Source organism: Podarcis gaigeae (assembly GCF_964106915.1).
Source record: "Podarcis gaigeae genome assembly, chromosome: 3".
Lineage (NCBI taxonomy): Eukaryota > Metazoa > Chordata > Lepidosauria > Squamata > Lacertidae > Podarcis > Podarcis gaigeae.
The window spans coordinates 104,299,526-104,321,462 of record NC_139680.1 but is presented as its reverse complement, the minus strand read 5'-3'; the positions used below and the strand labels follow the sequence as shown (position 1 = coordinate 104,321,462).

At 45.3% G+C, this 21,937-nt stretch overlaps 1 protein-coding gene and 1 long non-coding RNA gene across 2 annotated transcripts; both read left to right on the top strand.

Annotated features, from left to right (window-relative positions):
- The first annotated feature begins 422 nt into the window (after positions 1 to 422).
- On the top strand, positions 423 to 7,053 carry LOC310842228. The gene is made up of 2 exons (XR_014563017.1): positions 423 to 457; positions 6,259 to 7,053. It is a non-coding gene; the product is annotated as an uncharacterized lncRNA (long non-coding RNA).
- A 1,060-nt stretch (positions 7,054 to 8,113) lies between these two features.
- On the top strand, positions 8,114 to 21,076 carry GNMT (glycine N-methyltransferase). Its single transcript, XM_083733768.1, has 6 exons — positions 8,114 to 8,478; positions 10,195 to 10,322; positions 13,784 to 13,897; positions 17,863 to 18,005; positions 18,588 to 18,709; positions 20,590 to 21,076. Exons 1-6 carry the CDS (start codon positions 8,273 to 8,275, stop codon positions 20,759 to 20,761), a joined length of 885 nt encoding a protein of 294 aa, XP_083589894.1. The 5' UTR covers positions 8,114 to 8,272; the 3' UTR covers positions 20,762 to 21,076.
- The last annotated feature ends 861 nt before the right edge of the window (positions 21,077 to 21,937 follow it).

Here is a 21,937-nt window from a genome sequence, read left to right as displayed (position 1 = left end):
CCCTGCAGTAGTTTCTCTTCCTGGTCTTTTTGTTCAGTTAAATAAAATCAACAACACACTCCCAGAAGAGCTACGTAATATGCTACATCTCTTGAGGCCAGATTTGCAGCTGTGTCATTCAGTGGGCATTTCCAGCTAGTCAGGTGGTGTCATGTAAAATGACTTCATACTAAGTACATTTATTTTTTCAATATGGTTGTGAGACTTTTTGCTGCTTGACTCACAGACACGTCTTTTGCTTGCGAAAGCTGTCGCAGATTATACTTTATGTGAAAACAAATGTGGGATCAGTTTGAAACAGGAGGCTTTGTGCGGTGGAAACGCCTTCTGAATTGCTCAAATCTGCTTTGATCTGTTATTATATTTATATATAGATGCAGATATATATAGCTTCTGGAAGCTTTTTATGCAATGCTCGGATTATTTGATGACCACCTTGTTTCTGAATGCCCCTTCAGTGAGAACTTTTAATTTTTTAATCAAGATTTCCCAACGAATAGCTGAAAAAAATGTTTTTAAAATAACAATCTTTGTACAATTCCAGATAAAGTCACCATATCAGGTGCAACAGAAGCGGGCGCATACACCCCACCAAGCTGAAACTGTTCTTCTTCTTTGGCAACCACTCGTAGCCGAGTAAGATTGTCTTCCATAAACACGGTTTTAACAATAAGTCCGTAAGTGACTGTGGAGGCCAATTCTGGATCCACACGTCTTTCCACAGTGGGGACATTGGTTTCCTGGCTGGAATTGATCACTGTGTGGATTTGCCAAGCGTGCCTTCCTCTTAGCACGTTTATCCCTTGCGTCCTGAGTTCGAGTGTCTTCAAAGCCCATGACACCTTTGTTAAAGGCTGTTCTCCAACTGTGGAGCGCTCGCAGGCCAGTGCTTCCCAATCTACATTTTTTAAGATTTGCCTTGAGACAGTCTTTAAACCTCTTGCTGACCACCAGCATTACGCTGAGACTGTAGGCAGAACATGGCACAAATCCTGTCAAATCCAATTAAACTGAAGAGCCAGTAAACATCCCAATGTATTAAACCATGGTAGATTTGAGGAAACAGTCATTATAACTGAACAACTTTCAAAGTTTATAAGGATGGTTTTCATATTTATTATCAAAAAGTCAGCATTACCCATGTGGAATTGTTAACACTATTATTTGGTGTTCATGACAGTTATGTTAATGACATGTGCCTAACTCTGATTTTTTTTAAATAATATATATATGAAAATTGCCTTTAGGTGAAAATAATGCTATTATAATGATTTTAAGCTATATCCCATTGACAGAAGCCTGTCTTTCTTTTCCCCCCAGCAAATGTCACAGGGGTAAGAAGAAGAAAAAGCCGCAGGTGCCGTAATCTCAAATACAGGAGCCCTAGAACTTGACCTCTGATTTAAGTGAGGTGAATCAGAAACCCTGTTGGTGGCTGAATATACTTTAGGTTTCACTTATTATTCAATTCTTGGCTCTGCAACCAAAAACCAACACCAAGCTCAAAGGGTTATTATGCATACCCTGCCCTCTCAAGCGGTTCATATAATAGAGAAGCCATTGCACTTGTGCTCAAGGTTTGATTTCACAGGAGGCTGCATCACACCACGTGGAACTGCTTGGCCGTGCAATGTTTTGCAGTACTCCCTTCTGGGCAACCTGTGGTGGGCGGAGCCAGAGGCAAGAGTGGGGGCGGAGCAGCAAGGGTAAAGGTTAGCTTTGTACATTCACTTTTATACACACACACACACACACACACACACACACACACTCCTCTGTCCAGGCAAGCAAAAAAGCATTAACAAAGATCAAGGGCACCTTCTAATCAGGCAAAACCAGTCAACAAAGGTGCAGTAGAGAGGCAGTGAGTTATTGTTAGGATATTTCCGTTCCACCTTAAAAGGGAGCAGGCTTTGTGAGTCACAGAGTCTGCGTATTTCCTGTTCACAGGAAGTTTATGTTTTGTCTATGCTTTCGTTTCTCTCTCTGTGCCTGAACACGCAAGCAGGCAGTCATGTTTTTTCCTTTGTTCTGACCAACGCTGAATAAACTTCTAAATAATGTTCTCCTGCGTGCATCTTTCACTTTGCGAATTCTGCTGATAGAGCGTGCATCAGATCTGGAATGTGGTGAGCTATTTTCTGGAGCTCGTGTCGCTAATTGCTGATACTATATCTACGGGAGATCAATGGATCGTCTGGAGGCGACGTGGGGGCCACGATGGGCTTTATCTCCCTGGCAGTATCCCAACAGTTATGTGGTCTGGGGACAGGGTGTTCCTAAGAGCTATATTAAGAAGCCTGTCTAGACCTGTCCCCTGGGTTTAAGCTTCCCCACACCGATCTGTTGTTGTTGTTTAGTTGTTTAGTCGTGTCCGACTGTTCATGACCCCATGGACCAGAGCACACCAGGCACTCCTGTCTTCCACTGCCTCCCGCAGTTTGGTCAAACTCATGCTGGTAGCTTCGAGAACACTGTCCAACCATCTCGTCCTCTGTCGTCCCCTTCTCCTTGTGCCCTCCATCTTTCCCAACATCAGGGTCTTTTCCAGGGAGTCTTCTCTTCTCATGAGGTGGCCAAAGTATTGGAGCCTCAGCTTCAGGATCCGTCCTTCCAGTGAGCACTCAGGGCTGATTTCCTTCAGAATTGATAGGTTTGATCTTCTTGCAGTCCATGGGACTCTCAAGAGTCTCCTCCAGCACCATAATTCAGAAGGATCCATTCTTCAGCGATCTGCCTTCTTTATGGTCCAGCTCTCACTTCCATACATCTAACCCCTTGTTAATCTTTCATCACAGCAGATCTTACATCACCTACCATGTGAGCCTTATTTTATTTTTTAAATCTGGATTTGCCAGGGATTGAACCTGGGACCTTTTTGATGCAAAAAGCATGAGTTCTATCCCTCCTCGCCCCCCCAACCACCAATCTCAGGACATCACTATAGCCAATGTGTCTTATTTTTCTTATTGGAAACTGGTAGGGTTGTGCCGGCAGCAAACATTGCCGCTGTTTAAATAGCGGCCGCTGGGTTTCACAACACATTTTTGCCCAGTTGCTTTTGTTAAATAAACAACACACTTCGTTTCACATCAGTGGTTTTGTCATCTCTTTCCCGATTCTTGCCAACTCTTGCCTCTTCCTTGATGATGCAGGTTCACCTTGATCCCCCCCCCCCCATTCAAATATTAAACAAAATGTTGCTGCCAAATGAGCAAAGGTTGACCCTCTCAAAGCTGGAAGAGGGCCCTGGTCTCTAAGGCAGCGAGAGCTGTGTGGGCATCAGCTTGAGAGAGGGGTCAAGGCCAGGTGGATTCTACCTCCATACTAGTTGTGTGCGCTTGAAGCAAACAGGGATCACATCATGCATTAACCAGTTTTGAATGAGCACCTTGTTTTTAAAAAGCCGCTTCCAGGAAGAGGGTTTCTGCAAATGTCAAGCATGTGGATTTGGTGCCTTCGAAGGCACACGTGCTTTCCAGCCCAACAAATTGGTAGCATCGTCAGGGCTGGTGCAGTTGACAATGGCGATTGTGGAACCTTGCAAAACACGGGCTTTGCCGCTGCAGCCACTAGTAGAAACTGTCATCTGGATGCAGCCTTGACAGTGAAAAGCAATGTGCATATTACCCAGCCATCCTCCCATTGTGCCCATCTTCCATAATAATTTATATAATAATTATTTATTATTTATACCCCACCCATCTGGCTGGGCCTCCCCAGCCACTCTGGGTGGCTTCCAACAAAACACTAAAATACAATAACCTATTAAACATTAAAAGCTTCCCTAAACAGGGCTGCCTTCAGATGTCTTCTAAAAGTCTGGTAGTTGTTCTTCTCTTTGACATCTGGTGGGAGGGCGTTCCACAGGGCGAGCGCCACTACTGAGAAGGCCCTCTGCCTGGTTCCCTGTAACTTGGCTTCTCACAGTGAGGGAACCACCAGAAGGCCCTCGGAGCTGGACCAGGCAGAACGATGGAGGTGGAGACGTTCCTTCAGGTATACTGGTCCGAGGCCGTTTAGGGCTTTAAAGGTCAGCACCAACATTTTGAATTGTGCTCGGAAACGTACTGGGAGCCAGTGTAGGTCTTTCAAGTCCGGTGTTATATGGTCTCGGCGGCCGCAAACAAATATGCTTGACAAATGTTTTGCCAGCTCCTTAAAGGCTGCCAAAGTGAGAGGGCAAACAATGGGCATATTGGCACCCCTCGATTTGTTTCATTGCAGAATCTGTAAAGTGCATTGCATTCAAGGGATACCCAAACAAGGTGTACAGAAATAAAATATGGAATGTACGTGTGTGCATTTATATCCATAAACATTTACATAGGAAGCACGATGAACACTTACATGGTTCCACTCAGAACACATCACAAAATCCATTGCCTGTGGTCAGTGGCGGTTTTGTTAATGCACATTAAGATCGCAGGGAGGCCAAAAGGACTGAAACCAATGACTTAGTTGTGAGAAAGAAGGAAGGCAAGGCACAGGGTGGCTGGCTGGAGGCAGAGTGAGGTTAGTGGGGCAATGTACCGAAAGGAAAGAAAAGGAAAATATTATGCCGAAATGGAACAACCTCCACTATCTACAAAACAGCTGTAGCTGTTCAGATTCCTAGGACAGGATTCACACCTTAAGGCTTTTACAGCAGGCGGCCTTCAAGCTACAATACTTGCCCAAGTGAAAAGAAAGTTTGGCAAGCCCAGGCTGGTGCCCAGGAATAAACAGCTACAGGACAGGCCTGAAAGAGAGAACATAATAGAACACTGCTTGCTTGGCACTCACATTTCCCAGATGAAACCACTCAAATGTATCAGCAGTGGTCTAATGATCTACAGTGCGCTCTATGTGGGGCCACCTTGGAAGGTGACCCAGAAACTACAACTAATCCAGAATGCGGCAGCTACACTGGTGACTGGGGGTGGCTGACAGTCCTGAAAGACCTACATTGGCTCCCTGTACGTTTCCGAGCACAATTCAAAGTGTTGGTGTTGACCTTTAAAGCCCTAAACGGCCTTGGCCCAGTATACCTGAAGGAGCGTCTCCACCTCCATCGTTCTACCCGGACACTGAGATCCAGCGCCGAGGGCCTTCTGGTGGTTCCCTCACTGCGAGAAGCTAAGCTACATTGAACCGGGCAGAGGGCTTTCTTGGTGGTGGCACCCGCCCTGTGGAACGCCCTCCCATCAGATGTCAAAGAGATAAACAACTACCTGACATTTAGAATACATCTGAAGGCAGCCCTGTTCAGGGAAAATTTTAATGTGTGACATTTTAATGTATTTTTAATATTTGTTGGAAGCCGCTACCCAGAGTGGCTGGGGAAACCCAGTCAGAATCAGATGTGCAGGGTACAAATAATAAATTTGTAGTGCCTTCTGCATTACATTTGCCTCCCACAGCCCTTTGATGCTAAGCTGACAGATATCACCCCAAACCTAAAACCACCAGTGACAGACCCTTCAGTAGATATATGGTCAGGGGGAACAGCTCCTGTGGCAGGCCCAGATGCCAACTCTGACAACTCAGGCTGTGTATATACCACACATTTAAAGCTGTGACTGTTCCCCAAATAATTCTGGGAACAGTAGAATTACAATAATGGGTGGAGGGGGGCAAGTGCCACTCCAACAAGACCTTTCCCCCCATTGCTCCTCCATTGCTTGACTCCTGTCATTGACATACATTTTATTTCAGAGATCTCAACATAGGAAGCAACTTGCTGATGTAGGAATATGCTTTGCCCCTTTAAGGTTTAAATAACTTTCAAGCTTCCATCCTGGAGCAAAGGAATTTCAAAAGGAGGCTGCCACGTAAAAGCATTAAACTACAATACTCTCAGAGTCCCAGTGCTATCACTTGTATACCAAACTGAGACAAAGGATTCTTAGCTTATTGTATATATTAATCGGCTTATCACTGCCGGCTATCTGCCATCAGAAATCACTGTCTGTACTTTCTAGTGTTCCATTTCTCTCTTACCTCATTTCTTACAATCCCCACCTCTACCCAACCAGGTATATATGCAGCTGCAAATCCAGATAACACTTAATGAATCTATCTTATCTATTGTCCATGGAAACTTAAGCCATAATAAATTTGTTAGACTTCATCAAGGTGCTGCAACAGGACTCTCTGGGCTGGTGTTTTGCATAACCTCCCTATTCAACTTGTTTCAGTTCTGATTCGTATTCCTATAATTCAAAGGCACTCCCTCAATGCTAATATTTTCCTTTTCTTTCCTTTTGGTTTCTCTAGTTCCTTAAGCGTTCTCTTCCAAGAACCAAAGCCACAGAAGAGAAACAGAACTGAGCAGGTCTTTAGCGACATGAAAGGAAAACAAAAAATAAGCGAGGCAGGTCTGGAAACGAAAGGAATCAGGCAACACTTGTCATTATTATTTTTTTAGCAACTGCTACCGCATGACATACCCACATGGACTATAAATGTAAATTGACTTCTAGTGTCATTAGTAATTGTATGCAGGCTATATTCTGTGTGATCTCTGTGTATTTAAAAATACAAAAGGAGGCCTGTGACACCTCAGAAACAAGAAACACAGGAAGCTGTGCAGGTGGGAGATTTGTGAAATAAAGGGATGGGAATGCATCTGTTTGTGATGAGAGGGGCTCATTTCCAATCTCAGACCAATTTGCAGTAGGCAGAGACAGCCTAATCTTATCCCCTTGTTCTGATTTTGGACTAGATCTCAGTAAGTTAGTGGAACAAAGGATACAATGGCTGTTCAAACCAATGTCAAGAAAAGAAGGTGGACCCCACTTTTGGCTTTACTTTCAGATCAATGGCACTTTGGAACTCCCTCCCTAGTGAAATCCGGCAGGTGCCTTCACTGTATTCTTTTTGGCCCCTGCTGAATACATTCTTACTGAGTCCACCTTCCCTGGGAAATTTAGAAAAGTTGTATGAGTTAATTTGTTTTTAGCACAGTTGCTGTATGGCTAAATAAGCAATAAGCAATAATTTTATTGTTTCGGAAACAAGCGGCATGGACATCTTATGAAATGAATACATAAATACATAATGAGAAATAAATTATTTATTTAATTTGTAGTAATAATAATAATAATAATAATAATAATAATAATAATTTATTATTTGTACCCCGCCCATCTGGGCGGCTTCCAACAAAGATAAAATATACACTAAAATGTCACATATTAAAAACTTCCCTGAACAGGGCTGCCTTCAGATGTCTTCTGAATGTCAGGTAGATGTTTATCGCTTTGACATCTGGTGGGAGGGCATTCCACAGGGCGGGCGCCACTACCGAGAAGGCCCTCTGCCTGGTTCCCTGTAACTTGGCCTCTCGCAGTGAGGGAACCGCCAGAAGGCCCTCGGAGCTGGACCTCAGTGTCCAGGCAGAACGATGGGGAAGGAGACGCTCCTTCAGGTATACTGGACCGAGGCCGTTTAGGGCTTTAAAGGTCAGCACCAACACTTTGTATACATCCCTTCACCCGCAGATCCCAGCGCGGTTCACAGCATAAGAACAGAAGTTAAAAACACAAAGTACATGACAAAAACCAATGAAACCTGGATAGCTTCGTTGGGTGTTGGTGACAACACCAAGGTTGCAGGCTCATGCCCATATGGAACAGCTGCAAATTCCAGCTTTGCAGGGGGTTGAACTAGGCATTCCTCAGGGTCCCTTCCAACTCTACAATTTTATTCTGTTCCCCCACCACCACCTGCAAATGCATTCATAGGCTGCCTCCTGTTTTCGATCTTGGCTGCATTTATTAAAAACTGTGATCTACGCGCACACATCCAACTCCTAGGGAACCCGGTCCCACCCCCAATTAAATATTTGAGGGGGCCCAGCGGGTCTTACTTGTCCCCGTCCCCAATATTTTATTCAAGTGGACACCCCTGCACACATACACATACTTTATAGGGCTTCCTCGAGCAGGTGCGCAAAGGGCGCAGGTGACAAAGCAACACGAGCCGCTGAGCTGCCGCCCTCCGGCTTGGAAACAGTAGACTGGGGGGCGGCGCACACGCAAGAGGTGGGGGGAGGAGAGAGGCGGGGCCCGGCAGGGGGTGTGCCCGGCGCTGCGCCCTTTGATTGGCGAGCTGCAGGGTCGAAGGGGCGGTGCCGGGGCTGCCCCTGCTGGGCTGGCTGCCGGGGCTTGTTGTTGCGCGCAGCTGCCCAGACGCGGCTGCAGGAGTAGCAGAAGCAGCAGCAGAAGCAGTCAGGAGCGCGCTCTCCCTTCCGTCCGTGGGCGCCCGCAGGAGCCTCTGTGCGCTCGCCATGGTGGACAGCATCTACCGGACCCGCTCCCTGGGCGTGGCGGCCGAGGGGCTGCCGGACCAGTACGCCGACGGCCGCGCGGCGCGGGTCTGGCAGCTCTACATCGGCGACACGCGGAGCCGCACCGCCGAGTACAAGAACTGGCTGGTGTCGCTGCTGCGCGCTCAGCGCTGCAACACGGTGCTCGACGTGGCCTGCGGCACCGGGTGAGTCACACGGCAGCAGGAGGAGGAGGAGGAGGTTGTGCTGGGTGCTGGATCATGACCCAGCTTGAAGGCCTGGGCTCCCTTCTCCCCAGGGGGGTTTTGTGTCTCGGGGTGCTCTAATCCGGATCCACGCACGCGGCAGCTGATCAGGACCTCCCCACCCCACCCCATTGAAAGCACATGGCTCGACACCCCGCACCCAAGAATCCTGAGAACTACAATCCCCAAACTATAATTCCCAGCGCCCTCTAACAAACCACCACTTCCCAGGATTCTTTGAAGGCCTGCGCTTCAAACGCATCGCGTGTGCTTTAAATGAAAGGAAAGCTCCCCCCCCCTTGTTGTGGGAGAGGCGCTCCCTCCCGCTTAGGAATATGACACCCTGTCAGTGGGGATTTATGTATAGGCTAAGTAGGCTGAAGCCTAGGGCCTTAGATGCACTTTCTTCAAGAGGTAAGTTTAGGATAAAATCCTTTATTCCTATATTAGATGCATATATTAGATTGAAGCCAAGTTAAAAAGAAGTGCTGTGTACCGTGATACTGCACAATTGTTTTCCATTCTTGCTATTCTGATAGCATCTAAGCAAGAAATTCAGCAATTGTTGATGGAAACATACCCAGAAGATATGGACCTGAAACTTATTTAACTTTGCACTTTCACCTGTACATGAGATAAAGCCATAGGCTTACAGCAGAGCACTCTCTGTCTCATACAGACCTTTATCAAATTATATACAAGGAAAAATTTCAGATGGCCTTTCCTATTGTGGAAACAATCATGCGGCTATTTTATAGCTTTATGGTCACTAACTGCTTTGGAGAGAGTTGTTTTTAAAGACTCAAAAGAATAAAAAAAAAATGAATTAAGGGCCACAATTGTAGACTGGGGGGGGGGTGCACATTGAAAGTGACAAACGTAGACAAACAAATTTTGATGAAATTTTGTGATGTCCTTTAGAGGAGAAATTGTGAACTGCAGAATTTTAAATATCCATCATCATTCTTGGTTTCACTCAATTTTGTTTATAACACTCTTCCATTTTCTTCTAGTCATGAGGCTGGGGGATTGGGAGGGGCCTCACAAGTGCAGTAGCCTAGGGCCTCACATCATCTAAATCCGGCCCTGCCTGCGCTTTTTAATGTGCTGTGACCGGTTCCCATGCTCCTTGCCTCAGCTCTCTTCTTCTTCATTTATTTACTTAGTAAATTTGTATACCGCTCTCCATTTGAGGATCACAGGGCAGTTTACAGTATCCCCCTTTCTGGCTTTCTCCTTCCATTGTTTAAAAGGCAGGCCTTGCCACCCGTATCTCTCCCGGTGGGGAATTTTAACACATCTTAACTGCCTGTGATCATTTGGGCAGGCTCTTAAAAATGAAAGCTATTCTTTTTGGTAATTTTAAGTATTCTGGAGTGATTATTTCTCATCTGTCTGGGACTCCTCCCCACTGTGAATACCAAGCATGGATGTAGGGGCACAGTTGGTAGAGCATGAGACACTTAATCTCAGGGCCATGGGTTTGAGTCCAGGTTGGGGAAAAGATTCCTGCAGCATTGCAGCAGGTTGAGCTAGATGACCCTTGTGGTCCCTTCCTACAACTCTGTGATTTTATGATCTGCTCTCACTACTAGATAGCAATCCAGGGAACTGCTGTTCTGAGTTTACTTGGGGAATTGTTTAATCCAAATACCTGAATACTTTTATCTCACGCAGTGTGGACTCCATCATGCTTGTTGAGGAAGGATTCAGGGTCACTAGCGTGGATGCGAGTGACAAGATGCTCAAATATGCCTTGAAGGAGAGATGGAACCGCCGAAAAGAGGACGCTTTTGACCATTGGGGTATCTATTTTTATTACAAATCTTGCATCCCGCCTACTTTTCAAAAGAAGTTCAAGGCGACTGATAAAACCAAGCATCGCTGCAGTGTTGAAGTATCTATCATTCCCCATCCCAACCTGTCATTAGATCAAAATGTTAATGCAAAATAGCAGTACCCCAGTTGCAAAGTTCCCAAGCAGCTATCAAAATGAAAACATCCTAATAAACCTATAATAATAGTAGAGCTGAAAAATAACCACCTGAAAGTCTTTTTGTGTTGTGTGCATTCTGTGTGTAATAATTTTTGACAGCCACATTTTTAGCAGCTGGGTAGAACAGAACAGTGACAAGGCCTGGCACCTTGTGGCAGGGTGTTCCACAGGGTGGTCACCACCAGCAAAAAAGGGCCACAGCTACCCCTAACTCACAGGGCCCCAGAGCACGAGGGGAGGAGCATACAAAATAAAATCTTGTCATCGCTGGCAAAGACAAGCAACTGACCAAATAGTTTTTAAAAAATTAAATTTTAAAAAATAGCTGATTTACCATCTGCTTTGTTACATGTAAACATATTTGCTTTGCCACTAAAACCGATTGATAGATGGTTTCTCAGGTATGTTCCATGTGGAATGGCACAGGTTTAGGAGGAAAGACAAGGTAGCAATTTGATTAATAATGCCCTTATCAATAATCTTAATAAAAGTGAGATAGAAATGTAATACAAGGCTGTAACAAGTGGAGTATTTTCTGCAGTAACACACCAGGAAAAGAAATATCACCTCAAAGTGAACATGTGTACCTTTAAATCTCAATCCCATTTATTAAAATTTGCCTTGGCAGCTTAAAAGGATAGAGCTTCTGAAACTTTAGTTGCTTATTCCATCATACAATAAATCCCAGGTTTGCTCTAAACACTGCTGTATTATTTTAGTAATTGCTTGTGGTTTGCTAATTTTGTACAGGCAAAAAAAAAAAAAAAGAGTTTGCTGCTGCACTTAAGTCTTAATTATCTGTAAGCTTCTTGCTAAGGATGCAAAAAATGTAAATCAGAATTGTGGCCCAAGCCAGTAACACCTCCAGTTGTTCTTGCCCTAGGTAGCTGAGGAGTGAAGTTTTGAACACTTCAAATAATTGGGGTTCGAGCATCTCTTGAAAGTTCTGCTTGCATTTGTTAGCAAGCAACTTTATGTATGCAGGCCGAAATATGATCAGTGCTGCTGAAGCAACTGGCAGAATGTCAATGCCGTAATGAGCTCCTTGTTGACACATCCCTTTTCCAGGACTAAACTTGGTGTGGTCGGGTGTTTGTGTCTTTGCCTGGCTTGTTTACCTGCAAAGGGCGCAAGGAGACGCTCATCTCAGCCCCATCTTTGGCCTGAAATAAGAGTATGGTGCCCCTCCTGACTTCACAATATCGTGTAATTATATGTGCACTAGAAAGAAAAACAGGGTTGAAAAATATCTCTGCCTTCTGAAACCCGATCAGTGAAATGTAAACACCGTCGGGTCTTTGTGTGATTTACGATATAGGGAGAGGGGAATAAATAGCACCTGATTCACAAAGAAGTATTGCCTTGATGCTTAAGAAAAGAGTTTGACTCTTGGATCAATTCATCTACTTCAATGTTGGTGCTCACATGTACAAGCGTCTCAAATTGTCCATGCTGTCTCTGTGATTAGGACTGTATGTGTAAACAACTACCATTAATAATAAATTCTGTACTGAAATAAGCAAAATTTGGCAAACTGTAAGTTACACAAATAGTGCATGTTCCCATAATTTGTTTTGGGCCTGGGATCTGCATATACAGGGCACTGAAGCTGTGCCTTAGTGCCACTGGAATTCTTACTGAACTCCACTCCATCTTCAGAGATTTCTCCAAATTTTGGAGATTTTAAACAATAACAAACTATTATCTGAGCTGCAAGGGCTAAGAACTTCATTTTTTTCTTTTTGATTATTAAAACCTGGAGTTCTTGAGTTCTACAGCTAGTGCCTTTTCTGCATTTGCATGGAAACAACAGATTTGAAACAGCCTAGTCAGTGATCTTCAGAATTCTGTTAAAATCAAATTTCCTATCTTCTTCTACTTTGGCGATCACTCATAGCCGAGTAAGATTGTCTTCCATAAGCACAGTTTTAACAATGAGTCCGTAAGTGACTGGAGGCCAATTCTGGATCCACACATCCTTCCACAGTGGGGACATAGGTTTCCGGGCGGGAGTTGATCACGGTGTGGATTTGCCAAGCGTGCCTTCCTCTTAGCATGTTTGTCTTCAAAGCCCATGACCCCTTTGGTAAAGGCTGTTCTCCAACTGGAGCACTCGCAGGCCAGTGTTTCCCAGTTGTCAGTGTTTATACTACTTTTTTAAGATTTGCCTTGAGACAGTCTTTAAACCTCTTTTGTCAGATTTCCTATAGAGAAATGTCGCTGTCTGACTCCTTTCCTTTTGCCTGCTGGTCACAAGTGCCCAACTCAGTTTTCAATGCATCTTCTTTTTAATTAGAGGTGATGCTGGCTTTCAGGTTCCTTCCTGCACTCAGACTGACCTGGGGCTAAGTGGCATCTGCAAGTTGCATCGTTTTGGGGTATTGCCAGCTGATGCCAAGCGGGCTTGTCATCAGAACAGAACAGAGACATGGGTAACCCAGCCGCTGGGTTCTGGCTACTGCGTTTGTGGGAAGCAAAGTGATATTAGCACCTGGGGAAAGGCTAGCTCTTTAAGCCCAAGCTTTGGCTTTAATCTAGTTTAGTAATTCTGTTTATGACCACAGCAGCAAATGAAAGCATGTATGAATTGGTTAAATGCTGAAGCATCAAAGTAGGTGCTGTGAGCCCATGGAAGGATCTGAATGCCACACAGGAAACGCCTGAAGATAACTTGCAGCTGGGAATTGCAAGTGAGGAGAGTGCAGTTGCGTGCAAGACCTGCTTGTGGGTTTGTCTCAACACAATTCCCAGTACACAGACTCCATACTCTACCTTCCTGATCCAGGTGTAAAAGGAATATAGCAAACCTCATATAGCCACAGCAAGATGGAGAAAGCTGGAAGTTTCCATCCTTGGCTGTTAATGCCTATGTCAAAAAAACACCCCACCATAATAGTGTCTCTCAAACTTGTTGGACTACAACTCCCATTGTCCCTGACCACTGGTCTGCTAGCTAGGGGTGATGGGAGTTGTAGTTTGAGAAACAATGCCTTAATCACACTTTCAAAGAGTCTCAGCAGCAAATTGTAGGGGGAGAGAAACCTGGGGATTATTTTCATGCTTAGCACATTGTATTTCGTAACAGATAAGAGGCTTCCCAACTAAGTGCCTTTTTCCTTTAAGGTGGCACTTTTCACTGTCCTGCACGAGGAACGTTAAATCCTCCAGGTGCAGAAAATGTGAGGAGGCAGAGGGTTGGCTAGAGAAAGTAGAACTCTCCTCCATGTGTTCAATGCACTTTTTTTTTTTTTTTTTTTTTTTGTTCCACAGTCATTGAGGAGGCCAACTGGCTCACCCTGTCACAGGACCTAGAGAAGCCTGGCAAGGGCTTTGACGCTGTCATCTGTTTAGGAAACTCTTTTGCACACCTCCCAGATTTTAAAGGTGAGTGTTGTAAGGTTGGTTACATGCCCCTGGCCATGTAACATTGTCCAGTGCTATAGAAAGGGTCGAGTGACTGAGGCTTCTAGCTCTCCTTTGATGGTCAGGAGCACTAATGTGTCTGTATACTGGTTGCTGGAAACCGCAGGAGGGGAGAAGGCTCTTGTGCTCTGGTCCTTTGGTTCCCCACAGGCTTCTGGGTGGCCACTGTGAGAACATGATGCTGGACTGGATGGGCCATTGGCCTGATCCACCAGCCTCTTATTGCATACTTTCCTTCAGAGCTCTTTTCTCAGGCTACCCATAGTTAAGAAAGATGGCGGGCCATTGGGAAGTGATCCATAATGAATTGGAAAAAAAAATGTTTAAAAGTACTCCCCCCCCCCAAATAACACCCAGAGTCCTTTCTGTTGGGGATAATTCAGACTGAAATTCCCAGGTGTCAAAAAAGGTTATTTATGTATGCCACTACTGTGGCCCGTGTTTTGTTAGCCCCAAAATGGAAAAACGAGCGAGGTCCCAACCAAACAAGAATGGCGACTTAAGCTGAAAGAATATGCGCAGCTTGCAGGCTTAACATATAGAATAAGAAAACAAGAAGAACATATGTTTAGAGAAAATTGGAAAACGTTTATTGAATATATGGGAAATAACTCTTTGCAGCTGAAAACGCTGGCAGCATTAAGATAAATCCAACAGTGTAAATAAGTTTTGATGGGTGTAATAATGGAATACTGAATGGTGTAGTTTTTGTAGAATATGCAGGAATTTATGATATGTAAAATGAACCATGGAAAGAGAAGGGAAGTCACTGATATCTTAAGGATGTAAAAATGAGTACTTTAAATTGTTAAAACAGAAAATTTAATGGAGCACCAAGAAGGAAAACAAAACACAGTCTCAGTTTCCAGAGGAGCATCCCTTATAAAGTGCTTGTGATGCCACAGGACTCCTTTTTATGTGTGAAAACCAGTTGATATTTGAGCAAGGATGCAATCCACCTCAGATTGGTTGCGAGTACGGGTGGGACGCCTGTGACCACCCAAATGTTGCTGGACTACACTTTTATTCATCCCTGACCATTGACTATGCTGACTGAGGCTGATGGGAAGTGGAAGTCCAACTAGATATGGAGGGCTGCAGATTCCCCCAACCCTCAGTTAAGGAATCTCATACACACGTCGATCTGATCTAGACTGGGTGTAAGACAGGTGAAGAAGAGGTGTGTCTGTGCCAATAAATTGTACATTTACTTAAGATTTATAACTTCCAAGATCCCTTGCAACAGCTCTAAGAGATCAGACAGAGGGAGTTGTTTGCTGCATGCCAGCCATGAAGGAGGCACATATTTTTATTATTTATATAGCACTATCTGTGGTGCTAGAGAGAGAGAAAAGGTTTTCTGCCCTGAGGTTGCAATCTGCTTTTGACAATGGGGCAATAAGCCTGGGTAGGAAGTAATGGTAATGAGCGAATGCAGGTAGAGTGGTGCCCCGCAAGACGAACGCCTCGCAAGACGGAAAACCCGCTAGACGAAAGGGTTTTCCGTTTTGGAGGCGCTTCGCAAAACGAATTTCCCTATGGGCTTGCTTCGCAAGACGAAAATGTCTTGCGAGTTCCTGCGGGTTTTTTCCCCTCCCCCCCTTTTTCTAAGCCACTAAGTCGCTTATCTGCTTATCCGCTAAAAGCCGCTAATAGCGCTAATCCGCTAAGCTGTCAATGGGCTTGCTTCGCAAGACGAAAAAACCGCTAGACGAAGAGACTCACGGAACGGATTAATTTCGTCTTGCGAGGCACCACTGTACACATCCTTAGATTCGTTCCTGTTTTGAGGTCCGGTTCCAGTCAAGATGGAGGAGACAAGGTGAATCTGGCTACTCCCTAATTGAAGGCAAGATTTATGCTCCTAATCTATTTCTTGGCACCAGTTAATCTGCCTCCCCATTCTACCTTTTAATGCTTTATTAGAGCTCTTCTCAAAGTTGCGATTTATGTTCTACCCTGCTATTTTATCGGACTAACAACCTCCATCGTGAGGCTGCAGGAAGTTGCAGGAAAGGAAAAGCTGAGCTCTCTTCCAGCCCCCCTGAATGAGAGGCATTATTAATGAGTTTCTATAGCATCACAAGGCTCACAACTTCATTTTGAGCAAGGCTCAACAACCTGCTTCCAGTAATAAATATTGCAGAGGCTTATGAGCAAACGAGACTAAAACACTCTCTATGCAAAGACGCCGAGTCCTCTGTCACAGTTAGAAACTAGAACCAACTGATTACCTGAGGAACTGAAAGCAAGTTTGGCTCAATAATTTTTATTTGGCATCAGCTATTATCTTATCATCTGTCAGAGATATCAGTAAGCTTCAGTGGCAACTACTGTAAATCCCTGCCTTCGCTAGTGAGTCTCTTTAAGTGTTAACACCCAGACTCTGGCATTTGCCAGGGCAAGGTTAAACTCCCCCGGAGCAGAGGGTCATCAAAGAACTGCTGATATTCCTGTTTTGAGGAAGCTTTGGTAAACCCAAAGCTTAATAGCTGGTTTTCAGAGGATTTGAAGAAAGAGAAGCTTCACTACACGGGTAGGGAGTTGCAGGCATAAGAAGTGACAAAGGGGTGGTGGCGGATAAAAGTCTTAAGAAAGTGGGAGGTATTTAGATGGTCACCAGGAATATATCTGGAAATAAGGCCAGGAAAAGTAGGGTAATGTGCAGGTTAGACTGCAGGTCTTATCTGAAACTCCATTGCCTTTTAACACCTTGCTCCTTGGTTATAACTTGTTTCTAACGCTAGCTCGAGCAACCAGAGTCCACAGCAATTATATCTCACCTCATGTACCTGTCCGTACAAAATACTGTGGCTGACCTGTAAGATAATCCCAAACTCTCACCATGCTTCTTGATGTTAATTGCATCTGCTGCATATTGCAAGGCAGGGAGAGAGCTGGTCACACCTCCTCTCCAATTCCTCTGAACTGACTCTTCCAGCTGTGCCTTTATGTCCAGCTATGCTGTGCTGGGGGGATGCAGGTGGCGCTGTGGGTTAAAGCCTCAGCGCCTAGGACTTGCCGATCGAAAGGTCGGCGGTTCGAATCCCTGCGGCGGGGTGCGCTCCCGCTGCTCGGTCCCAGCGCCTGCCAACCTAGCAGTTCGAAAGCACCTCCGGGTGCAAGTAGATAAATAGGGACCGCTTACCAGCGGGAAGGTAAACGGCGTTTCCGTGTGCGGCTCTGGCTCGCCAGATGCAGCTTTGTCACGCTGGCCACGTGACCCGGAAGTGTCTCCGGACAGCGCTGGCCCCTGGCCTCTTGAGTGAGATGGGCGCACAACCCCAGAGTCTGTCAAGACTGGCCCGTACGGGCAGGGGTACCTTTACCTTTACCTTTACCTATGCTGTGCTGGGAGTTAGGATTTGTCAAAAGCCCACCTACTTTGCAGAGTCATTCTTTACCACAGAAACTTGCAAGTAATTGTTTTTTTGGGACAACAGGGTCTCTTGCAACCTACTGTAAACAAGTTTGTTCACTTAAAATATCAGCACTGCTTTTCATCTTTAAAAAGCATATTGATTTTAATGTTCTTTTTGATCACTAAAACAAAAACTAGACGCAGCAGCAGGAAACCAAACAGCCAACTATGATGGCAGAGCAAAAAGAAAGGAAGATATTAACCTGCCTTCTGAAAAGGAAGGTTGAATAATGAAAGCCAATACTCTTTTGGGGCTGCCACAGAAAAGGCCCTGCTTCTTATCGAGGCTAGTCTACACTACAGAAAAGATGGAACGTTTAGCAGGGCAACATTGGTAGATCTCAAATGCTGGGTTTATATGATGCTCTCAAAACCCAGAATCAACATAGTTCTAGTTTGACGGTGAAGAGAATATATGACCAGGCCTCTCGGGTTTTATGCATATGTGAAGAATTTCTCTCTAGCTGCAATAAGGAATTTAATTTGTAGTTGTCTCTTTTCCTAGGTGACCAAGCTGCCCATAAGCAGGCTCTGAAGAACATTGCCAGTATGGTGCGTCCAGGTGGCATCCTTGTCATTGACCACCGTAATTATGACTACATCCTGGAAACTGGCTGTGCCCCTCCTGGGAAGAACATTTACTACAAGGTACTTCCTAGAACTAGGTCTTTTGCCAGAGCCTTGCAGTAGTGATGGTAGCCCTTTTAATAAAGGAAAAACATTTATCCGACTTTCATGCTTCCAGCAATCAATTCAGACAGAGAAACTTTCTGCATTGTACACCCCACCTTGAATGCAGCTCCATGCCCCAAAGAGACAATTCAGGGGCAAAGGAAGTGCATCGAATAAAATGCATCTAGCATAGTTATTTCCCAAATGGCCTAGGTAAATTTTACAGGTGGAGGAGACACAAGACATTGCACCTGCATTCTGAGATGGTGTAGTCTCATAAAGACAATATGAAGTTCTCTGGATGTTTGAGCTAGCATTTGGACCGGCACCTGTCCTGGGTTTGCAATTAGAATGGAAATAGCTCCTATGTGTATTTTTTATCTGTATCAACAATAGAGAGAAGGGAGGGGTTTTATGGGGAAGATGTGTCAATCGCATAGCCTGGACTAGGATTGTGTCAGGCTAATCACAATGAACTAGTTAAGAATACACCAAACGAGGAAGGGAATGAAGACTGCAGTTTATTTTTTCTCTCCCCCCCCCCAACCTCTGCCCTAGAGTGACTTAACCAAGGACATTACTACATCTGTACTTCTTGTGAACAACAAACCGAACATGGTGACACTGGACTATACAGTGCAAGTGCCACCCGAGGGGAATGATGGAAGCCCGGAACTAAGGTATGTTCTGTTCAGACCTCATATGCTATCCAGAGCCTTCAGCCTGATAGCAAATGTGGGAGCTTCCAGCTACTTGGAAAGCCTGGGTGGGAGCTAACAGATGTCTGGGTCCAGATCAGGCAGGGCTGATCTGCTCTTGGGGCCTGCTACTAAGAACCATCAGATTGGCAGATATCAGAATCAGGGCCTTTTCAATGGTGGCCCCACAGCTTCCTTCCCCTAGGTGTTTATGCCCTGCTCACTGGTGGCTTTTCATACACTTTAAACTCTGCTTTTACTTGCTGGCTTCATGTTTTAGATAAGTCAGTTGGTTTTGTTTAAAATGTTTGATATATTGCATGTTGCCTTGTAAAGGGTATTTACCTGAAAAGGCAAGATATTCATTAAATGGGCTATAACTAGAAGATACCCATGCCATATCCAGCCTTGTTGAAAAAACAGCTCCCAGCCAACAAGATTCTCTTCCTTTATATTGGCTCTGAAAGATGGAATCACTGGAGATTACAGCCACATCCAGGCACTTACCTGAACACGTGGCGGCTTAAATTGAGCAACACCCCAAGGCACACCAATAGCTCTTCAGCTATTTCCGCAATTAGCTCAAAAGTATGAAAGAGCTTCTAAGACTTGTTCAATCTACAACTGTCCCTGTGACTAGAAATTGTGAGATGTCACAGTTCCCGACTAAGAAGGAGGGTTTCTAAGTGTGTTCAGTCAAATGTGATTTGAATGCCTTCACCCCTTTGTGCCAACCACACATGTGTCTGTCCCTCACCTCTGGTTTAACATGCTTGCGTGTGCACCTCTGCCCCTAGTTTAATCCTTCACATTCCTATTCAAAGGTGAAACCCAATCACATTCTGTTAAGAAAAGGATGTTTGCGTAGGAAAAGCAATACCTTGTGTTCCAACAAATATGCACGGCTAGAGCACAGCTTATCCAGCTTAGGGAGGATGCAGAGATCTTTGCATGTTTTATTTTTAGCAATAAACCAAACTTTCTTCAGCCCAAGTGGTGGTGTGGTCAGAGGCAAAGCAAGAAATGTGACTTCTACCTTTGTACAATAAGGGATGTGGGTGGCGCTGTGGGTTAAACCACAGAGCCTAGGACTTGCCGATCAGAAGGTCGGCAGTTCGAATCCCCGCAACGGGGTAGGCTCTCGTTGCTCGGTCCCTGCTCCTGCCAACCTAGCAGTTCGAAAGCATGTCAAAGTGCAAGCAGATAAATAGGTACCGCTCCGGCGGGAAGGTAAACGGTGTTTCCGTGCGCTGCTCTGGTTCACCAGAAGCGGCTTAGTCATGCTGGCCACGTGACCCGGAAGCTGTACGCCGGCTCCCTCGGCCAATAAAGCGAGATGAGCGCCGCAACCCCAAAGTCGGCGACGACTGGACCTAATGGTCAGGGGTCCCTTTACCTTTGTACAGTGGGCTGCAAAAGTTAAGTTTCTTTCCATCCTGGTAAGCAAGAGACAAGTATTTCAGCAAGGCAAAATAACTTGGAAATGTGTGGAGCAGGGCTAGTGATTGGTGTGGCCTGGATGGTGAGTTTGGCCTCTGGGCTGGAGATTCGTCATATCTGCAGCTTAAAAAGTAAAGGACCGCTGATTCTCAAGGTTGAGCCATCACCCCACTGCAATACCTTATCCCTGAAAGGGATAAAATGGGCTGCACGGCCTTCTACTGCAGTCGCTTCAAGGTTGGTGATGAAACAGCACAGAGAATAAGTGTGGCACCCAAGATCTGTAGCGGGAGATTTAGGAACCAGAAAGCAAGAGGATGCTGCATGGGTAGTGCACCTGCTGCATGTATACACAAGTAAGATTTCTGGGGGGAAGCTGCTGAGCGGACAGCTGCTAACGTTTCTTTTGTGTGCCTCACCAGCCAGTTCCGCCTCTCCTACTACCCCCATCGCCTGGAGCCTTTCACAGAGCTGCTGAAAAACGCCTTCCAGTGCCCGTGTGAACACAGCGTCTTGGGGGACTTCAAGCCTTATACTCCAGGCCAGCAGTACAGCCCATGCTATTTCATCCATGTGGTGAAGAAAACTGGCTGAGAATGATTCCGCAGATGACTCCAGCAGGCGCAGACAGTTTCTCCTCAGCTGCTGGAGTGGCCAGTGGGGGTGCAAGCAGCAGTGAATGTGCGTAAGAGGTACCTGAACCAGAAGAGGAAGTACTTGACGGAGTCTTTCCCCTCCCCTCCATCTTGCCTTTTTCTAATGGGGAAATCTAGTTAATCTGCTTTGGGAGACTGGAGGAGCTGTTGCTCAAACCAGGGAGCTCTTGAGGGAAGAAGGTGGCAATGGCTTGCTTTGCATCTGAATCATATGCAAGGTCACATGAGCTTACTAAACTTTGTTTCTTGATAACTTTGTTGGTTTTTGCTTCTCTGCCTTGAGATTGCCTCAATGATTCGCACTGATGCTTGAAATTCCGAATGAATGTGGTTGTGTGTGTGTTTCTTTGGGGTGGGGAGGAGGGATGAGCAAATACGTGTGCTTTAGCTACACCTGGAGTAATGGCCAGTTTGGGAACGTCATTAGTTTTGAAGGTGGCAGAAGAAAAAAGAAGAAAACATAGCAGTGTCTCCTGAGCTGGAGTGTTTATGTGAGTGAGGGCAGCCACTGGCATGCAACCCTTATAGGGTCAGTTGGGGGGGGGGAATTGCCCACCTTTGGCTCTTGGTGCTCACAGTGAGGAGACCTTTTGGCTGGGAGTATCTTCTGCCTTCTGATGAAGGAAAAGTGCTGCAAAGTTCTCATTCATTCCATCAGGAACTTACTTAACAGCACTCCTTAAAATACATTGTGCCCAGAGATCTTGATCAGGGACAACTGGACGGAGTTAATGGTGGCACTCTGATTAATGGTGGCACTCTGATTAGCGTTCATGTATTTGACTTTTAGCACTTCCCCCTGAAACATTTCTGGCAGTAGAGCCCCACCATCTCCTCCCCCAGTGTCCCCGAACAACTGGTAATACTCTATTTCGCCTTGCCAACAGAGCCAGAAAAACAGGTTTCACAGGTTGGTGTAGGCAGTGAATGAACTATGGTAGTAAAAGTTACTGGTAGAGATTTTACTTGATCTGGACCAGGATGAGGCCATGCTCTGTTAAGGATCAACTGTGTATTTTGGTGGTGTTGTGAGACCTGATACAGCTCCTGAAAACTTAGGTAGCAGCCAAGACAAGTGCCTTTTAGCAGCATAACTGTTTTGCTAGTATGGTAC